The sequence below is a fragment of the Ostrinia furnacalis genome, unplaced genomic scaffold (assembly GCF_004193835.3).
Source record: "Ostrinia furnacalis isolate ACB-3 unplaced genomic scaffold, ASM419383v2 OfSCF3877, whole genome shotgun sequence".
Lineage (NCBI taxonomy): Eukaryota > Metazoa > Arthropoda > Insecta > Lepidoptera > Crambidae > Ostrinia > Ostrinia furnacalis.
The window spans coordinates 104388-126765 of record NW_021134116.1 but is presented as its reverse complement, the minus strand read 5'-3'; the positions used below and the strand labels follow the sequence as shown (position 1 = coordinate 126765).

At 38.8% G+C, this 22378-nt stretch overlaps 2 protein-coding genes across 2 annotated transcripts in view; both read left to right on the top strand.

Annotated features, from left to right (window-relative positions):
• Positions 1 to 2259: 2259 nt before the first annotated feature.
• Positions 2260 to 6577, top strand: LOC114358341 (zinc finger protein 664-like). The gene is made up of 8 exons (XM_028312276.1): positions 2260 to 2440; positions 2637 to 2760; positions 3611 to 3742; positions 4051 to 4308; positions 4632 to 4746; positions 5192 to 5349; positions 5998 to 6154; positions 6384 to 6577. The coding sequence occupies exons 1-8, from the start codon at positions 2321 to 2323 to the stop codon at positions 6559 to 6561; spliced, it is 1242 nt and encodes a 413-aa protein (XP_028168077.1). The 5' UTR covers positions 2260 to 2320; the 3' UTR covers positions 6562 to 6577.
• Positions 6578 to 13481: 6904 nt separating this feature from the next.
• The window catches only part of LOC114358340 (metal transporter CNNM4), a 55169-nt gene continuing 46272 nt past the window's right edge, over positions 13482 to 22378 (top strand). The window contains exon 1 of the mRNA XM_028312275.1: positions 13482 to 13905. Within this exon, the coding sequence (XP_028168076.1) occupies positions 13559 to 13905 (347 nt within the window). The 5' untranslated portion in view covers positions 13482 to 13558. The remainder of the gene's footprint in view (positions 13906 to 22378) is intronic.

The following is a 22378-nucleotide window of genomic DNA, read 5'->3' as shown; positions in this document are numbered from 1 at the left end:
GGGTGCCGTCGACTTTATGCCTGCGTTCTGAGGAGCATGGCGCTGTATGGCGCCCCAGTCTGGGTGGACGCACTCAACAAGAGGGAGAATGCTTCCCTTCTGCGCAGACCCCAGCGGGCCATAGCGCAGAGGGTCGCAAGGACCTACCGCACGGTAGGGCACTCTGCGGCGTGCGTCCTCGCTGGTACTCCTCCTTAGGAGCTAGAAGCTGGGGTCTTGTCTGTCATCTATCACTGGATGGTAGACCAGAAGGCGCGTGGAAAGCGCCCGGAGTGGTGCGTCCCCGTCACGAAAACATGACTCGCGCGCAGTTTAGCCGCCGCACTCTGGACGCCATTGGTCCTGTTCTGGACCAATGGTTGGAACGACCGCACGGGTTCCTCAGGTTCCGTCTGGCGCAGGTGCTGACCGGGCATGGCTTCGGTTCGCACCTACATAGAATCGGGCGAGAGAAATCCCCGTGTGCCACACATGCGGCGCGGTGGATGACACGGTGCAGCACACCCTCGCGGTCTGCACAGGCTGGGAGGAGCAGCGCCGTGTCCTCACTGTGGTCGTGGGCCGGGATCTTTCGCTTCCGAGCCTGGTCATCGCCATGCTGGGAAGTGAAGGATGCTGGAAGGCGATCGCCTCCATTTGCGAAGAGGTCATCCTTCAGAAAGAGGCAGTGGAGCGCGAGTGGGAGAACGATCCTCTCGTCTCATCGCTCCGCAGGCGGAGAAGGGGGCGGAGAAAGCGTTTGTACGACCGTTCTATTCTGCCCCCAGGTGGCGGCCAGCAGGCCGGGGGTGCGGGGCACCCTTGTCACCTTCGTCTGACGGGAACGGCTTGGCGTTTTGGGCATTTCCGTCGGACCCCCACAAGGGGGGCGTGTAGGGTCCGCCGTGTAGGCGAGCTGTCGCTGTAGCGTGGTGTCTCGGAAGTCTAAGGCTACGGCCGGATACTCGCGACACCCCCACTCGGCCTACGACGGAACGCCGCGGAGGTTTTAGTGGGTATACCCCGTCCTTTTCCCTTTTTAGGGCGCCGGGAGTCCCACATACCACCCTGTCCCCCGGCAGTGGTGACGGTGCGCAAAGCATTTCCTCCGCGACAAAAAAAAGGGGGGCCCGAAACGAGCTGTGCCTAGGGGCCCTGAGATGGTTAATCCGGCCCTGNTGGCTCTTAAGTAGAAAGTGTATTTAACCATCGTTATTTTCGATCATTATTCCTAACATTAGTGTTTCATTAATAATGTTATCTAATTTATTATTGTTTTATTATAACATTATCAGCTGTATTTATTTTAGACAGTTTTATCCATAGTAAGTTATATACTATCCATTTTTATTTAGAAAGTACCTGTACCTCCCCTTCTTTCTATATGTATTAAGTACCTAAGCATATAAAGTAAGTAATAATAGTTTATTGAACTATTAAGAATATGAACAAAAGCTTATACAGTTAATAAATGTTTTTAAGAAAATATTGGCTATCATTGATCATATAAAATGGCGTTTTAAAATTCTTGGCTGGGCCTGGGACTCGAATACCTATTCTATCCACCTATAAATGTGTTATGAATAGCTAATAAATAAATATCGTTGTTCGATGTTTCTCTAGACAAGTGGCATAACTAGGGTTCCCAACCCTCCCGGATTGCCCGGGAGACTCCGGAAATAATGGTTAACCTCCCGACCTCCCGGAGAGCAATATTTTCTCCGGTATTTCTAAAAATTAAATGCATCTATTGCTGCTCGTACTTGTGTATAAATTTTATCTTTAAAAGAACCAATCACATGGACCAGCATTACTAAACTCCAGGAATTATTAAATATTGACATAGATAGTGGCAAATTGTACGATGAGGTTGGACTTTTGCGTGAGGTGCAACCACATCTTATTGAAGAATATCGAGTGGATTTACGCTGGGTTGACTTCTTTACGAAATCAAAAGACATAAATCCTTGTCCTGAATAAAAAAAAATGGTCACGTTTGTTCTTTCCATTCCTGTCTCTATTAATGCTTCATTCGAGCGCGTATTCAGCGTGATGGAGCAACTATGGAGCAAGCCCCCCCCCCACACACACACACACAATTCTCCCGGGTTGGTCCTTTCAAAAGTTGGCAACCCTAGGCATAACAGACAGTTGTAACGTAATTTCGAAATCGCTTCACGGAGAAACTACAAAAAATCTAACACGTTTCGGAACACAGATATTAGTGTTTCGGAACATGAATAAATTGCATCTGACATTGACATTACTTACGATCAAAAATCAAAACATAACCTCAAAAATACTGTTGATTTTATTTAAATAAATAATTTATCATTAAAAAATGTCGATAGACACGTACTTTTGCTTTTGCTGTTTAGCTACTAATGACCTGATAAATATTTACAACTGTGAACCTGAAGAAAACTACGGACACCTACTGCTATCATTATTTGATTTGAACGTAAGTTTTACAAAGTTTTAGATCTATTTTACTAATTTTACAGTTAATTTAACATTATTATTCTACGACAAGTTAAGTTGTAGACTTTTCAAAAGGATTTATGCAAGGTTATTTACAAAATTCACTAAATTTTTCATGATTCTAAAGCTGTTTTACTATGCTATGGAAAAAATCGGTTTCGTTTGTCTGTTTTCAGATTTCTATAGAAGATTATGAACATGACGGCTTCATATGTAAGGAGTGTGTGAAAAAGCTGAAAGAAACGCTTCAATTCAAGGCTCAAGTGTTTGATATCTTGAATATATTGCAGAGTAACGGACGTAAGTTTTATTTGTAAAAAACATAACCCTCCTTCTGGCGTAGTCGGGTAAAAATAAGGGCTCTTTCCCACGAGAGCATCCTGTGTTTTGTAGGTACCGGTTTTAGCAAGATCCCGATTATTTAGTAGTATGTGTAAATGAAGGTAAAAACTGTATTTATAAACTGGGACGATTGCCATGGGAAAAGGGCCCTAAGCAACCCTGTGCACTAGGCAGCCTGGCATCATTAGTCGAACTTATAACGGTGTATGGGAGCCCGCGCATCCAAGAGTGGTCATATATTCTCTCTGTCACCAAGTGTACGAATCTTTGAACAAAATATATGAAAATGTCGGCCGCAGCTTGTCGTCGCTTCTAATGGCTTCCACAGACCAAACGCAGATCAGAAGCAGTGCGGGTCAGTTGCAGCGCGGCTGAGGCACACTGAAAGCAGCGCAGTTTCAAAGCAGCTGCAACGCGGGCGGTTGTCAATTGTCAAAAATTTTAATATTCGAAAACCGCTTTCAACGCGCTGCTACCGCCCTGCGTCCGGTGTGTCATGCTAATATGGCCGCCATAGTAATACAACAGCGCGGGCCCGCGTTCGCGCCGCTTCTGTCCCGCACCAGCGCCGCCTCGTTTGTATTTCGGCAGTTGCAGTGCGGCGCGGTTGGAGCGCGGGCCCGCGTTCAAATTTGGTGTGACATACTTCAAAGAGTTTCTTGTATTACAACCTGCGCGGGCCCGCATTCAAACTGCGCTGCTACTGCCCTGCGTTTGGTCTGCCCAAGGCTTAAGTCGCCGAGCTGTCGCCTTTGTCTAGTGTGCACCTTCACTTATAGTACTTAAGTTTTTTTATTTTCATTTTCAGTGATAGATCTCACAAATGCAGACAAACAGACAACCGTCAAGAAAGTGCTCAATACTAGCTTAGATATCGAAGATAAGTATGCTAAAACTACTGAAAAAGATATTCTAGTCCTGTATGAAAAAAATTCACAAGGTAAATAATGTTTTATTCTTTTACATATATTTTTTTGCAAAAATGGTAGCCCATCTTTCTCTAGACTCTTAATCTATGACTGTATCAAAATTAATCATCAACCGTTAACTATTATTCTTCTGATTAAATTCACTGCAGTATCCAAGACAGTAAGCTATCCACCAGGACTACAGACTTAAGGCTAGCAGTTTAGGGTTCACAGCTAAGCATTACAGTAGTTGCAATGCACAAAGTGGGAGGATTATACTGAGATTAAGATAGATTTCTGTAGTTTATCTGTTTAATTTTGAATCTTCCATACATTACAGATCAATTACCCAAAACTGTTAAAGAAGACACCATTCAAAAAGATGTCTCCACCAAAAAGAATGTCACGTGCAAGCCAGAAAGAGACAAACAAACTTACAATATTATTGGGAAAGGACAGGAGATAAAGAAGAATTATTACAAAGTCACCGAGGACCTAAAATGTGGGATGTGCAGTAAGGTGTTACCGAATGTATATGTCTATCATTTACACATGAACCAACATTTCCCGAACCACATATGCGAGTCCTGTGGCAAAGGTATCAGAAACAGTTATTTTAAGTAGCACACTTATCAACCTGGAAAGGGATTGTAACCGTATCAACTCGTGGCGGTCAGTATTCTTTGTATGAAACTCCATAATGTAACGCACACTAATCCGCACCGTAACGCATCGCCTCGCTGTTGACAGCGCGCGAAAGGCGATACGATGTTGATCCCTTTCCGAGTTGATAAGTCTGCTATGATCTTAAATCACTTTTACAACTGGTTAGAGTGGAATTATTTAACTCTTTTATAAGTATACTCGTACTTCTAATAGTTTTAAGTATAAGTTTATTTAACTTTTGTTACTTATTTTCAGGTTTCCTAACTGAAAAGAGGCTAAAACGACACATGCCTTCACACAAGACTGGCCCGTTCAATTGTCCAACCTGTGACATGGAATTTACCAATCTTAACACACTTAATTCTCATAGGTAAGCTACTCAAATCATACATTATTACTTATTGATGTTTGATTGGTCTAATTAAAATATTTTTATGGCCTTTGCGAAATAACAGTAACGTTACCCGTTATTCAAAGCAGTGCAAGCACGGCTCATTAAACAAATGCCCCAGCTGCTCTGACTGCTTGGACAAGCTCATCCGTTGCGCGATGTATTTGGCAATCGAAATAAGAGTAACGTTACCCGTTATTCCAGGCAGCACGGCTCGGCCTCGCTACACAAGTGCCCCAGCTGTTTTGAGTGGTTCGACGCGCTCTTTCTCAGGTTAATCAAAATAGCAGTAACGTTATCCGTTATTTCAGACAACGTAAGCACGGCTCGGTTGCGCTGTGCAAGTGCCTCAGCTGCTCTAAGCGGGTCAACACGCTCTTTCTCAGGTTAATTGAAATAACAGTAACGTTATTCGTCATTCCAGGCAGCGCAAGCACGGCTCAGTCTCACTATACAAGTGCCCCAGCTGCTCTGAAAGATTCGACACTCTCACCCGTCGTGCGAGGCATTTGTCTCAAGTGCACGGTCGCGCGGCAGCGAAATATGAGTGCGTGGTGTGCGATAAGAAGTTTCTGCTGGCTGGTAAGTATTGGATTTTTGTTCTTTTGGGTATGTTAATGATGTTAACTTGTTTGGCCAGCGTGTGGAGTGTAGATTAAATCCTCCATTTGTCTCAGGGTCGAGCTCCTGCAGTAGAGACTACGCCCGTTTCCCATATTCAATCCTTATCTAAATCCGGATTACAACTGTCAAATTGAATTCAGTTTTAGATTAAATTTCCAAAATATTCTATGCATTTACACTTTAATATTGTTTAAATAGTCTTACAAGCAATATGATAATGTAAAAACATCAAAAACCGCAGATATTTTGACCAAAAACATATTGAAATTTGACAGTTGACAGTACAAATCCAATTTGGATTAGGATTGAATATAGAAATCCAGCATAAATGACCTTTGAATGTTAATAATGATAATCCGAGTTTGTGTTTTACACATTCCAAATGCATACGAGTAAAATCTGATAGTGTTCTCCGAAGCCTGTTCGGATTGGCCACTAGGGTATTGCTATTCATCATAGTCATTATTTCGCGACTGTTTGCCGAATGAAAACTTCTTTACTTCATCTTTTACTTCCATTTTTCGGTTCTATGACAAATATAGCTGGCCCAATGCTACATCAGTTTGCCGAATGAGCAATATTTTAAAAATACGGCCCCTTTCGCAGGGAATCTAAGCGCCCACAACCGTAATAAACATCAGAAGGTCAAGCGTCATTTCTGCCCTGAATGCCGCGCCGGCTTCTTCCAAAGACAAGAACTTGCAGCGCATATGGCGGCCCACGCCGGGGAACGCGCTCACAGGTGCACTTTGTGCCCTAAGCGGTGAGTAACGGGTACCGTTATCTGTTATTAATAACGGTATTTGTAACTGTTGAAAACCAATATTGGTGTTTGGGTGTTAGTTACGGTTACCGGTATTCTTAACTATAACGGTATTGGTATATTGCAAACCAGTATCGGTATTTTTAATGGATACCTTTATTGATAACCAGTAACGTTACTGTTAATGTTTACCGCAACGTTATTAAACGTTATTTATTTAAATTTACAGGTACCCCCGCAAAAAAGCTCTCATAGTACACATGAGAACGCACACAGACGATCGCCGGTTCGCTTGTGAGGTGTGCGGTAAACGGTTCATTCAAAAATGCACCTTACTCGTCCACGCTAAGGTCCACAGTCGCGCGGATAAGACAGTCGAAGTGAGCACAGCCAATGTTACAGAGTGATTTGTAATAAAATGTCAAAAATTCGTCTTTCTTTTATTGCTGTAAAAGAAGGTCATAGCAGACTTATCAACTCGGAAAGGGAACAACACCGTATCGCCTTTCGCTCGGTCAACCACGCAGCGATGCGTTTACGTTATAACGAACTAGCGACCCGCCCCGGCTTCACACGGGTGCTAAGTATACATATAAACTCTCCTCTTGAATCACTCTATCTATTTAAAAAAACCGTATCAAAATCCGTTGCGTAGTTTTAAAGATCTAAGCATATGTACAGACAGCGGTAAGTGACTTCGTTATAAACTATGTGTGCGTTGCACTATTGAGTTTCATAAAGCCTGGTCCGTGAGCACGTAGAATTTTGTCCAATGACCCCAAACTACCCATCCTTATTGCTCGCGCGTAATTATATTGTTGTCGCGACTGTGCTACGGGCGCCCGCAGTGAGTGTGCGAGCGCGACAGCAACATAATTACGCGCGAGCGATAAGGATGGGTAGCTTGGGGTGATTGGACAAAATTCTACGTGCTCACGGACCAGGCTTTACACAGAATACTGACAGCCTCGAGTTGATACGGTTACGATCCCTTTCCGGATTGTTTCTCCATTACAGGTAATTCTCCACTGCACACCACGATCCTCTAATTTACCAGAGGCAAATGGAGGATTTGGCCTGCACTCCCCACGCTGGCCAGACGGGCTGGGGAGGCGCAATTAATACAAATACACAAATGCTTATTCTTCTTGTCGTGTCGACAACATACCTACACAGCGTCAGCCCAAAACTCCGCCACAAGAGTGGCGTTGTCAGTAGCCTTCATTAAATCTTCCTGCGTGCAGTTGTTTGGGCACGCAGGGCACGACATCAGGTGCTTCGTCGACTGGGGAACAAAATCGCACTTGCACTCCAAGTTTGAGTCATCCAAGAATCCCCACTTGAACAGATTGTCCTTACTACGGCCGACCTGCGTCCGAAGACTTAAAAATGCTTATTATTATTGAATTTATTATATAACTCAGCACTTGCTTATCTACGAGTATGGATGTCAAAAAGTGAAGTCACGTTTTTTGATAATAACTACTGGATTGACGTGATACGCAAAACGTTTATCAAATCTGATAGTTTTATACAGCTTGAATCATACAATAAATATGTATAATAAAACGCTAGTCTGTAGGTATGTTCAAAGGCAGAGTAACGGGAATATTTCCATCTCGTTCCCACCGCTGCAACTCCTGTGTCACCAGGTTCTATAACAGCTTGACCGCCAATAAAAACCCAACCAGTGGGGGAAAGTAAAACTGTCATTGGACCCCACAACGAAGTTAATCAGAAGAACATAGGAGGAGTTCGAAGTTAAGGTTCGACTTCCTTCCATTGCAAAGCGGATGATAGATGACAAACAAAGGGTTAATCTCCTTCTTCGTCGCTACACTCTTGTCAGAGTGGTCGTGGTCGTCACACCAGGTCCGGTGGCAAGCCTCACAATCCGTCGCCATTCCTCCCGCACTGCAGCCTTTCTTGTGCACTCGTGGAGTGGACCATTGAGAGCGGTTTTGACCAGAGCCCCGATTACGGTAACTTTTAACGTTTCCAATCCAGACACGCTTCTCGATTCTGCGATACGATTGGTCGTTCAACAGCGTACGTTAGCTGTTTTGACCAATCGTATTGCAGAATCAGAAACGCGTCTGGATTGGAAACGTTAAAAGTTACCGTAATCGGGGCTCTGGTCAGTCCAGCGCATGGGCGAACTGCCGCGCGCTCTTGTGCCCTCAACCTTCCCCTGCACGATGAGTCGTTCAACGGGTTAAAACGGTTAACGAAAGGTTTAATAACCTTTAAGAAAAGAGCACTACGGACAATAAATAAGGGGGCCTATCAAGGCACAATAGAATAAGACCACCCCCACTCTTCCTTCCCATGGATGTCGTAAGCGACTAGGCGACAAATATGCGAGCATCAGGCCTCCCCAACCCGTCTGGCCAGTGTGGGGAGTGTCGGCCAAATTCTCCATTTGCCTCTGGTAAATTGTAGATGGTCGTGCTCCTGCAGTGGAGACTGAAAGACCCAGATGATAATTTCTTTTATCCACTACGAGGAAGCTCTTGGCCTGCATGTCACCTGGTGAAAGTAATGATCAGAACGAAGGTGGAAGCGAACTTCACCCGAAATCTTCAACTACAGAGGAACTGGCCATCGTACCTCTATCTGTCGGAACCAAAACCGAACAGAAAAATGTGTCCCCATTGGGAATCGAGCCCGGGACCTCAAGTTTGAAGCAGGTGGTCATACCACTAGACCACAGAGGCGATGATGAATATTACTACATATTTAAAGCTGAAGCCACTGAAGGACTATCACATTTGCAAATCCTTGAATGAAACGAGGTACATTGAAATTCAGAAAATAATTAGTATTATGTAATATCATGGCTATCTCTATCTTTTGAATTACTGAAATTACAAACAACTAGCTGTTCCCGCGACTTCGTACGCGTGAAAATAGTTTGAATAATAACACTGGTCAACACATGTTTTTTTTCCTTCAATTTTTTTTCTGTTGTTGGGTATTTCTATGGCCCTGATTATGAAAAAAATACTGGGAGATCGCCAACAGCTTTACTTTTTAAAATATAGAGTTCTATTATTTTGACAAAAAAATAAGAAAAATTATACATTGTGCTAATAAAATTTCTATTGAACACTAGCAAATGATCTTTTATATGATTTCCTTGAATAGGCAAGTTTGAGTAGATCTCGTTGCAAACTCCAGCAATGGTCTGCCATTCATATATGAGCACCACGCCCCTGATAACCTTCTCCCATTGTCACAAAATTCCAATGAAAACTTTTATCCTGCTCCACACTAAAATCACCCACATTTTGTGGAAATCGATGATAATGCGAGTACATGGAGTGTATTTTTATGCCCATGTTGCACCCTAGCTCTTGCAAGTTGGATAGCATGCTCTCAACAATCTCTTTTTGCTTAGGAAATTACTTATAACCAAAAAAAATCATTTTAAGCTTAGGACTGGACTTCACTCATTGATTTCTTAAAATTACGATCATTTACCAGTTGCCTAATGCGAGTCTCATCAAAAATTACCAGCTTTTAAGTTTTCTGTGCTTAATCCTGAAAAATTTCGTGAAAGAAAATTAAAACATTCGTCAATTTTGTCAAGCGCCTTCACAAACTGTTTCAAGATGCCGAGCTTAATATAAAGTGGTGGAAGTACGGTGATACGGTCTTGGCTAACTAAAGGCACGTTTATAAAATTGTTTGTATCAACTTTAGCTGAAGAGCTAAAAGTTGTGTGTGCGGGAAGCCGCACTGGTCAAATTTTTTGTAACCAATGCTATTGTTTGTTACAACTATTCCAGATACACATGGAACGGGAATTTTGTGTAGCCTCCTTGTTGGCCTAAAAGATGTCACCTATTCTCAGAACACAAATGACTCATTTGTGGTCTTGATTACTTAATTTCAAATATTTATATTACAGTGTCGATGTTACGCAGTTTTCATCAAGTCCGATAGAGGTTTTCGATGTTTTTCAAATATTATATTTACCACAAACATAGCAGAAGCCATCTGGATTAAGCACACAACATCTTTATAACGAAGCAATATCGAAAACACCAACAAAATATTTTTTTTTGTCCAATTAAAAAAATCTAAGTAAAAATATTAAATGAGGGTAGATAGCTATAACTTAAAAACAAAAGCTGTTAGAGAAAAACTGTTGCCATATTTAAAAAATATGCGTCAATTTGAGATAGAAACAGAAAAAAAATCACAGGAAACAAACAATTTTATTTTTTTTGTTGACCAGTGTAATTAGGTAAATTTAAATAATTTTATTTCAAATCGCATCAGTACCTCTAGCACGAACACCTTTCGATTTAGAATCGTTTGCGTATTCGAATCTTCTCAATCGATCATCAAAATGTTCAGTATGAAAATTTAAACAGCGCCTCTGTGAACGTGACGTGAACTTAGAATGAGAAAAGTTAGCACGAAACGAATGTTGAACTGGGTTTCGAGTTTTGTGGAGTACGCAAACGATTTGAAGACGAAAGTGTTTCGTGCTAGAGGTAGGCAGAGGCAGTAGTTCAAGAGATTAGCGCGTTCAACCAAACAAACAAACTTCAGCTTTATAATATTAGTAGATGAATGAAACTAAGTAGGCTTAACTATTATCTGTTTCATGCTAAATTTTTAAGTAATTGTGTCATTTATAATCCAAATAGGTATAACTAGATAAATAAATAAAATCAGCTACATAACCTTGATTAAATAATCTTTATCATTGATGTCAAACGTTTGTTTGCGTAAATAGCGATCGTTATCAGCTGATGGCTGAAGTTGATTCCAAAATCACGGAGCTATTTTGAGACTAACTTCTGCCCGTGGATTTGTCCGCCTTTCATAATATAAGATTTATGCCACAATAGGCGTCAAATTACATTATGCAAAAATATTGGACGCGTATTTTTTATTTGTCAATCAAACAAGTAATTACGAATTTAAGTTATGATGCGTTGAAGTTTCGCATGACGTCACAAAGTGCTACACGATTAAGCACTCCTTGACGTCACGCACGGGCCTCTTGAACTTTGATAGTCTTTTGCCCGTTTTCACCATCAATCCCTAATTTTTAAGTGACCCCTATGGTAACAAATAACAGGTATTTTGTTTTCATAGGGGTCACTTAAAAATTAGGGATTGATGGTGAAAACGGGCATTTATCTCTTTCAATTTTAATTAATTGATGAGTTAATCGACGAACTAATTGAAACTCTTGCTTTTTTACCCAGGAAACAGCAACTAGAAGTAAGATTCATCATAGTCGAACGGTGAAGAAGACGCTGACTCGTGATCCGAGGAACGCGGGTTCGATCCCGGCCGCCGCTCGACTATGAACCCACTCAAATAGAGCGTACTTTAGTAGCCTAAAATTTATTCGAACTTCAAAAGAGGTTTCGCATTACACGTTGGTTTCGAATCTGTGAAAATACAAAGTCCTATTTCTATTATCTAGATCCGTATTTTGACAAATTAATACGGTTTGGGATTTTCCAAACCAAAATAAAAAAAACTTGGCAAGTTTTTTTTTGGAATGCGAATAAGGTGCCAACTTAAATATTTTAAAAACAGATGATTCTGCACAGGATCTATGATCTAGTTGTTAGTGGATAAATGAGAACCTCCTCCTTTTTTGAAGTTGGTAAAAAATATTTATGATCGTTATATGGGGGCGTATGGTAGAGAAAGCTTATTTATTACGTCTATGAGTCCAAAAAATCCAAAAATACTTTTATTTTTTATTAAATAGTTTTTTTGGACCACACGCATATTTATTTACTTAAAATTGATTGCAAAGAAGCAAGAACTACTGACTTACATTCGATAAAACCTTGGTTATCAATTTAATGGAAATTTATCATTTTTATTTTGCCTTTTTCAATAAACACACCGAATTTCGATAAGAAAAACAAGCTTTTCCGTCTAAAGATTTAATCTTGAATTTTGATAAATAAATGGCGTTGTTTTAAAAAGGTTTTTTTTTAACATTATGCAATTTATTTTCTCAAGTCTTTATTACATAAGGGTGCTCTTTAACTGAGAGCTTTAATAAACACTCTACCGCAAGATCGGTCGTTTTGGAAATTCTTGAGGGAGGCTTGTCTTTTGTCCAGTAGTGGACGTCATTTGGCTGAATAGAACGAACGAAGGATAAAATGAAAAATACAGCATAAAATTATGAGCGGTCAAAGATTTTTGTATATGCGAGTTTATGGCATTTTGTTGACCGGTTTTTTCGGGGAACCTGTTTACTGCAAACCTGCAATATCACCCGAATACCTGGTGTTTTTACATCGTTGTGTACGTTAAGAATTGAACTTGGGTCTCCGGGTCAGAGTTCCAAGGTCGATTAACAACCAGACTGTTGAAGTGTTGTGTTTGTTGCTGACGTCACAATCTGCCTGCACTATTCGATTGTTTTGTTGACGTCATAGTTGTTTAGATCGCGGGCAAAACTTTTTCGTTAGTTATCCCCGGGACTACTCAATCTTCACTGGTTGGGTTTCATAGTACAATCTGTAGATCCTGGCTACACCGGAGTTGCAGTGATGGAAAAGAGGTGCGATAAAATTAGTCTCGAAAAAAAAATCGACAAAATACAAGCGAAGACGCGGGCATGAGCTAGTTCACTCCCAGATCCTGGCTATACAGGAGTTGTAGTGATGGGAAAGAGGTACGATTAGTCTCGAAAAAAAATCGTGAAAAAGCAGACGAAGTTAGACATCCAAACAGTTGTAAAACAGCGAAGACGTCGACAGAGTTGGACATCCGAACAACTGTTTTTCTTTTCATTAATTGCCTGTCCAAATCCAACTTACATAATCAAACGACACTTAAAATAATCAAATTCTAATCAGGATTAAATCGATGCCATCATTGAAAGGTTTTGACAAATACTGTTATTTATTGCTATAGTTTAGATAAGACGGCATATCAAGCGATATTTTGGTTCTAAAAGAGCACTTATTACCACGACATAGAAGCTAAGCACTACTTAGCTTGAATAGCCCTTGTTAATCAAACAAAATCGCTATTTTGAAGAGCCATGTGTATATTTCTTTGACAAAACATATAATTTATTTGAATGGACCAGTTACACTATGCGGGAAATTGATCGAGACAGTGTAAATACGCACTTTACTAAGTTTCAAAAAGCACGCCCATACTTCGTGCGTGCTTGCGCTTCTATTTGTTCAATTTCCAGCCGTGTACCTGCGCCATCATAAGCATCAACTCAAATCGGCCGGGTTGTAGATAGTGCTATCTACAACACTCCGGCGTTTATCTCCGAATTGAGCCGACGACCATCGATTCAATATAAATACTCTCGCTCGACTATACGAAGCTCTTTCCGCTGCAACTTCGGTGCGGTACGGTGATTTCATTCGTGTTTGACCGGCGTGTGACATGGCCGTCTCATTACGGACTAGTGGCTTGTTTTTGCTATTATTTTTAATAATAAACACGTGCGCCGTGTCTCCCCCATGGATATTATCGGTGGTGAAAGAGTGTGTGGATGATAAATGTGGAATTAAAGTGTTAAGTTCGGATGTTGTGGAGTGGTCATTGACCGGTCGACGGGGCGACAGAGGAGAGGTCTGCTCACCGCCGTTTTATTACACACAGAAGTCGTCGGAGGCGGTGGTGGATGTTCCAAATGAGAAGTTGTACTTTTGTGCGAAAGGGGTCGACGGTGCGTGGCTCCATCAAGGCGATGAGATCTACCTGTCTGCGGATGACGTCACCCCCATACGGTAAGTTTCGAATTGGAACGCGGGAATCTTTTCCAATTGAATTACGTAACCGAATAAAAAATGTAAACAACTTTTTAAGAACGCGTTTGAATTTACAAGCCGATGTTGTAAAAAGTTTTTAATCGAATTCAAAAGTTTGTATTTTTTTACTTTTTTTTTTTGCGTTTGGTTATCGTTTTTTGTATGACGAATATTCGAATCACGTGGGTAGACGCGTCACAGACTGCAAAACTGTGCTAATATAAATAGTTACGAAATATAGACGTGTTCCAGTAGCGGGAAAACCAAGAAGGTTGCTTGAGTCATACGTTACTCACTTTTATTCTTCTCATCAAGAATAATACTTAAAGAAGTCGGTAGACAGAAAAAACAAATTTGAATTAAACTTGGCAGGTGCACTACCGTGCGCGATTGTTTATAAATAAATAATTGTAAACATTTTCTTTTTTTTCTATTTTGTTTGTTTTTTTCGGATTGACACTAATTTTTAAAATGTTTCTTAGATCCAATGTAAAATTGTACCAAAAAAAATATAAGAAGGCAAAGGTTTAGAGTGCCTAATGTTAAATTCGTTGGAATTAACCTTAACCGTTTACCTCATTAGGAAAAACAATTAAATTATTTGTTGCAATTTGTGCAATAATACTCGTAGTTACATTTTTGCTAATTTATGAGTTGACACCATCAGTCAATTGGCGGACTTTTTATGGACCCTCGAAAAACGCGAATTCCCCATAAACTTTATGTAGCAGCAGGAAACTGTGACGCCATATTTTTTCCGCGAACTAAATCGACTGAAGTAGGCATCTTTTATTTTAAAGCAATTAAATAATTTGTTTTCAAGGTTACAATGTTTTTATACAAAGTAAACCTCGTATGTATGTAACCGACAGATACTACTATGTACATTGAAAACCCAAACCTAATCAAATATGAAATTCATTTTTCTGTGTGGAGATGGAACCCGCGACTACTGGCATAAGTAGGTAGTCGAATACGCCACTAGGCCTGCTATCTGCTAGTATTTGTATATTCTGATATTTTATATCACTTTTATAAATCACACATCCTCTGAATAGTCATCATGTCTAATTTGTTTGTCGCGGATTTTATAAAATATCACAAATGTAAGGTAGCAGAAAGGCGCTGGATGCAGGCCGCTACCAACCGTGCGATGTGGAAGTCATTGGGGGAGGCCTATGTTCAGCAGTGGACGTCCTATGGCTGAAATGATGATGATGATGATCAAAAATGTGTAAAGTGACTATTCAAAGGTGTGCTTTATTTATTGGTGATCAAAAGAAACTAAAATTATAATTTAACTGGAGTCCACTTTGATCACCCAGATCATCTTATTTATCCATGGGTGATCAAAGGACACCAAACTGTCGCTTGGAGATGGAGTCCACTTTGATAACCCAGATGATCAAAGCCAAGTGATCAAAGTGGAATAGACAGTATTTTAGCTTAGGCCGATAGTTTAGTCGGGCTGTTAATCAATCTATACTAAGTATCTGTACTAATATTATAAATGCGAAAGTAACTCTGTCTGTCTGTCTCGCTTTCACGCCTAAACCACTGAACCGATTTTGATGAAATTTGGCATAGAGATAGTTTGAGTCCCGGGAAAGGACATAGGATAGTTTTTATCCCAGTTTTTGAAACAGGGACGCGCGCGATAATGTTTTTCTGTGACAAACAAAATTCCACGTGGGCGAAGCCGCGGGCGGAAAGCTAGTACCTATATAATATGTATGGAAGTGCGCACATTGGTATCGGCCGATTTTTCTTTCAAATTAGGATCGGGCCCAACTATCGGCCGACAGTAAGTCTAGTAGTGCCGGTGTAGGTATGCTTAACATGCCTTATGTTGGAAGCCTCGTCATATTGATCAATGGGCGTTTGTTCTCTTCCCAGTAGTGCCACACGACAGAACAATACGCCATAACTACAGTTGCTGAGCGCGTGATACGTCAGTAGATCCATTCGATTTATGATTTTATGACATAACATAAAACATTAGATAGGGATAAAATAAAGCCACCTAAAGCTAACAAGATATTCCCGAAAAATGCCCCTGGCTTTGATCAACAATACCAACTATAATATTATAACAGGATGGATGACAAATAAAGGGAGAAAAAAGAGAACAAAAAAAGAAAAGGAGGTTATACAGAAATCATGAAGACGGAACACTACACTAGCGAAAATGTTTGCGCACATGAAATTTTAATATCCTAAAATTCTTACCAAATCACAATAGTTTCAGCGATGATGTAGGCACAAAAGGTAACTATTTATTTATTTATTTATTGAAAAAGATACACCAACGACATATAACTTTACATATAACAATAATATAGCGTTGAGTAGATACAATATTAAAATATATGCCTTTACAGGTGGATACATCATTTCCTATTATCGAACGTTGACTCGAGTTTTAAAGTACGACATTAACTAAGTACTTATTAAACAGAAATATTATTGTATACGCTGTTCACAGTCTGTTCGATGTCTTGTCATGTTATTCGTCCATAAGTTACCTATTTCTTTAATTTTGGTTATAATTCGCAGAAAATGGATTGCATTCAAAACAAAATCAGCTATTATTAAATCGTTTTTGTATCAATTACGCGTTCAAAAGTAGGCAAAATAACAATTTCATACATCATTCATAACCAAGCGATTGTATGATTCAACTGTATAAATAAATCCTCAACGGATTTGAGGAAAATGTAAATGTGTGTAAAAATAATAATACACTTGGAGTTAAGAGCTATTTTTGCGTAACCTGATTGGAGATTTGTAATAGGTGCAGTATAATTTTAATTTTTGTAGAAGGATGACGGCAAAAACTAAAGCCCGCCAAAACTATTATCCCGCCGAAATGCTTGACAGGAGTCAAGCAGGACCTTTTTTTCATGTGGCGATCCTGGCCTGGAATCTAGTCTTTTGGCCGTACACAAATTATGTTGCTATAGGTGTACCAGAATCTCATGGCAAATAGGGAAAATAAACTTTGTTGAGAGCAATACTGGGGAAATTGGAATAAACGATCTTGATACTTTAGTTTAATTTTTTACTTTTATGACTTTAATATTAATGAACATGAAGTACGAATATACATTTTAGGTAGGTATGTGAATGTGTATGAAGAATGTTGTTATACATCGGGAAAGTGTCTTGAAAAATAAATAAATCGTATTATTAATTTAAGTAACTAATTTTATTATGCATCATACTTTTAACTTATCACTTCATTCAGAACTAGAAAACGATTCTAAGAACTCCACTTGCAATTTCTTGTTCTTCAATAGATGATCAAAATAAAGAGATAAAATCTTTTTCAATTTTCTTTACATGGTCATAACATTTTGACCATTCCCCTGCACCAATTTGTGAGATATACCTGAAAACCCCGATAAAGCAGCTATTAAGAATAATATAAAAAAACATAACCCTCCTTGTGACGTAATTGGGTAATAAACTAAATGTATCAAAATATTTCAGTCCAACTTACTGTCAACTCGACGACGCGCTTTAGAATCAAAGATTGACTTTGAATGCCTTATTTTACAATTCACATTGAAAACAATATGAATTGCTTGAGCTTTTCGATTTTTTTACAAAAATAACAAATAGTCAAGAAGAGATTACAAAATTTTTGCAGCGGCTGACAGATTTCATAATTTTCTTTGACAGGTGACAATTAAACCATAGACAATTGCCATATGAAAAACACACTTTTCCAATATTTTTGTTTGCCATGAGATTCTGGTACATCTATAAAAGGAAATTATCTTTTTTTTTCACATTTCCGTTGCGCTACGAACAGAGTTCCGTAACCTTGGTATTATCAAATAAACCTGCTCTTCTGTGCTCTTATTTAAAAAAATAATAATTTAAAATCATTGATCAGCTCTTGAAAGTTGAAAATAATTTTAATATTAATAGAAATGAATGTAATGCTAGATGCAGGCCGCTTTCAACTGAACAATCCTTAAATAAATAAATAAATCTGGAAATCACTAGGGAAGGTATTTTCTGCGTCTGCAGTGGACATTCTTTAACTAAAATGATGATGACATAGGTGACTGAGTTTCTTCCATCGCTTCTTCTCAGCACCAGCCCATATGTTGTCCCGAAGTGGTGGTAGGGCAAGCTATACATAAAGGCACGTGTCTGAGCGCCCTGGAAAGAGCCTAAGTATTGAATAAATGATGATGATGATGTACTAATTCCAAATAAGACTAAGTAATTAACATATTGACAAAACAAACTGGCGCATACCGCCGTTATCAATGTTAATGTGGTTTGCTGTGAGTCAGCTGATGAACAATAATTGGTGATTCAAATATGAGAAGTTTCAAGTTTGGATGTGTGGGTGTTATGTGCAGATATTATGTTATAAGTATAGTCTGTATAGACGCCTACGAGTGAGGCAAAAAACTTATCAGTGCGAAAACTTCTTTGTAACAGTCTTTTTTTTTAAACAAAAGACTCTACTCGTGGATAGGTAAATGCTTCCCCCAAGGATTTCGGCAACCACTAGCTATCTGCCTGCATCCAGCTGAAGGTCGAAACCTTCACAGGTCGTCAGCCCGCTAAGATGGAAGCTAAAGTATTATGACGTCTTTTGGTGCATTGTGTCCCCACTCGAGAACGTTTGAAGTCACTTTCTGCCCTAACGGCTCGCAAATGCCATTGAGTTTATTGAAATTTACATAATTTCGCTGCCAAAGTCAATATTGTAAGTATTGTAACTTCGACCTTCGAACTCCTACTAGTCTATCTGATACATTCAACTCTGAAAGTTAGCTGTGCCCTAGGTAGGATCCTACTCCTACTGAACCTTTACTGGTTGGGTTATTGGCGGTCAAGCTGTAGACCCTGGCTACACAGGAGTTGCAGCGGTGGGAACGAGAGCTGGGAATAGTCCCGTAGTTGTGGGACCCGTTATAAGCTTTTTCGAGACGTTTTGTTTATTGTAAACACCAAATCGAATGATTTTGTTGTAGTTTAAAACTTTAATCTACCAGTTAATAGCCATAAATTGCTTTTCAGCCATACACTACGATTAAAGTTGATTAATATTAATAAAGTGTACCAAAGATACGCCGGCAAATTGGGGTCAATGAACGGGTCGCAGTGAAAAAGGCGGGAGTGAACACAGACCACTAAAGATGTTATTGACTCTGTGGTTATGCAACTAAACAATAAAAAAATAATAGGCAGTTGTAGCCTTCAAGTATACAGTGTGAGTCACGTTAAAGTGTACATATGAAAATAAATAAAACTAGACCTATTTTTATCGACAAAAAAGAGGTCAATTTTTTTTTGAGATTTTTTTTATTTTTTTATAGAATTTTTTTTCTTCCAATTACTTATTGTAAAGAAAACTTAATAACTTTTAAACTAAGCGGTATATCCTGATAAAATAAAAACAGTAATAATGCTAAATAACAGGTGATACTAAAAAATACATAAAATACACAAAAAAGGCCAACAAATAATAAAAAAATGATACTTTTTGAAAAAAAAAACTGCTTTTAAATTAGTGTTTTTTTGGTTATTTGATAAATTTCTCCAAAAAATGCCCCTATAACCTATGGTTTTTATTACTTTGTATTATTTTCTATCGTATTACCTTCGTAAAACCAAAAATCGCATGTCTCTATCCCTATCACAACATTTGCAATGATCGTTTGAACTAAGCCTCTCCGGGCGCGCTATTCAACGCTTCGTTAACAACGAAACTGAAAATGGCTCTAGATTTGTAATTTAGATAAATACAAGTTAAATTCAAATAAAAACAAAAGATTTCGTAGTAAAATAAGCATTTTAGTTAAAATTAAAATTTTCTCTACCTGCAGCGGAGAATAATGTTGTGGCAGGCCTTTGTTCAAACGCTCATAGCAAAAGTTGTGATAGGGATAGAGACATGCGATTTTTGGTTTTACAAAGATAATACGATAGAAAATAATACAGAGTAATAAAAACCACCTGTTATAGGGGCATTTTTTGGAGAAATTTTACAAATAACCAAAAAAACACGAATTTAAAAGCAGATTTTTTTCAAAAAGTATCATTTTTTATTATTTGTTGGCCTTTTTTGTGTATTTTATGTATTTTTTTAGTATTGCCTGTTATTTAGCATTATTATTGTTTTTATTTTATCAGGATATACCGCTTAGTTTAAAAGTTATTACGTTTTCTTTACAATAAGTAATTGGAAGAAAAAAAATTCTATAAAAAAATTAAAAAAAATCTCAAAAATTTTTTGACCTCTTTTTTGTCGATAAAAATAGGTCTAGTTTCATCTATTTTCATATGTACACTTTAACGTGACTCACACTGTAGAACAACAATAAAACAACAATGCTGAGTTAAATAATTTCGAAAATAACCGGGACGTAACGTGCTAGAACCCAAGGCCGTAAAATTGATAAAAAAAAAAGGTTTTGGCGGGAAGTTTGGCTGAATGGCTTCCGCCTTTGCTTGTTCCTACAAAAGACAAAATGAGTATTATAACTAAAGTTTGCACAATAAAAAAATCATACAAGAGGTGGACTTAATGTTATAGTTCCAAAATACTGTACTGTCCTGTGCATGACATTGACAGTGGGGCGCCACCGTCAATACCCAATCGCTAGTTCCGATTTTTGCCATGTTGGAAACCATATAGTTGAACGATGGTAGCGCCCCCCTGTCATTGAGTTTGGCGGGACAGTTCAGCGTGGGTCATCTATATCCGCCAGTCAGCCCCTGGGTTATGTATAGCCTGACCAGGAACATAAAAACCCTCGCCATGTTGCGGAAAACTAATGGTACTAATTTCTTTTAATGGCAACAGTAACTGAAAACTTCATTGACATGTCACCTTGCATGTCAGTCTATTGTTGTCAAAGTGTAAACAAACTTTATTTTAAATGTGTGCAATTGATTTTGTGAATTAAATTGCTAAAATATATTATAGTTTTGAAAGAAAAGTGGTTCACAATGTGTTAATGTATTTGTCGAAGAGAAATACTAAGGGTTCGGACAATATTTTCATTGAATAATGTTTCCGACAAAGGTTGTCAAATTGACTGACATGTTTATCGTATAGTACAGTCCACTATGAAAATTAGCTGTAGTCTGTTTCAACTACTTATTTTAAAGTTTTTTGTCACTTTCTATGTTTTGAATTTTATGGAATTGGGAAAGAAGTACCGAGTTTGAAGCGTTCATGAGCAGACATTGCAGTTGAATATTCAAGTTCTGAATTTGATTATTGATGAATAATAAAATAAATCCTACTAGCTCGATTGATGGTTTCATTTAATTTATTTAAACCAGGTTACCTTTAATAATATTTTTCGTTAATTTATGAAAATATCAAATTAGCCCGTAATCCTGAATCCTGATACATAAATTTAGCCTATTAATTTAACACATGTACGACTGTACTCAGTGTTGCACTATCCAATGCGATTGACGCGCCTCTATGCCAGGGTTTTTATGTTCCTGGTCAGGCTATATGCAGAAAGCTGCGAGTAAAATGTAGGTCAAAGCCAAATATGTAGCGCAAAATAATAAAATATAGTTCCAAAATACTGAACTGTCCTATCGATGACATTGACAGCGGGGCGCCACCGTCAATACCGAATCGCTGGTTCCGATTTTTGCCATGTTGGAAACCATAAAGTTGAACGATGGTAGCGCCCCCCTGTCATTGAGTTTGGCGGGACAGTTCAGCGTGGGTCATCATAACATTAAAAATGGCCACAGGATTTCTGACTTCCTGTCAACTATCGTCTGTCACAGATAAAAAAGACCACAATATTTGCGACTTTCTGTCACTCTTTACTTTTTGAGACAGGCCAAAGTGGGCGATGTCATTGGCAGAAGCTAGAAATAAATATTTTTATCAAAAAGTAATGTACAGACAGATAAACCATATCTGTTTGGCAAGCTACACTAAAGTCAACATGGTGACATTTTATTATTAATAATAAAATCCTTCAGCTTAGGTCGTCTGCACAGATTAGAGAGTATGTGGTCGGCTGGTGAGATTATTTTGAGTTTACTTTAATGTTATTTTCAATTTAAAACTACTTTGAAGCAATTTCAGAGTCAGAGTTAGTATCTGAACAAAAAAAAGTAATAGAAAAAAAACTGAAAAAGCGCGAAAGGATCCGTCTTCTTTTTGCAATCTTCAGAACTTAAAAAACTAAAATAATGCAAAGGAATTAAAAATAAAATCTTTCGTCTTTTTACACAAAAATATGAGTTTACAATCCAAAAATTTGCCAGTGCCGCGTTACCGGATGAAACTGGACGTGAACCGGTGACACTTTGGAATTGCTGAAAATAAACAGATGACGTCACTCGCGCGCCATTTTGGCGTGGCGCCGAAATGATGGTTAGGGCTGTGCCCCGTAATTTTTTGGCAATTTTAGCTCATTATTTTATGTGCCTTGTAATTTAA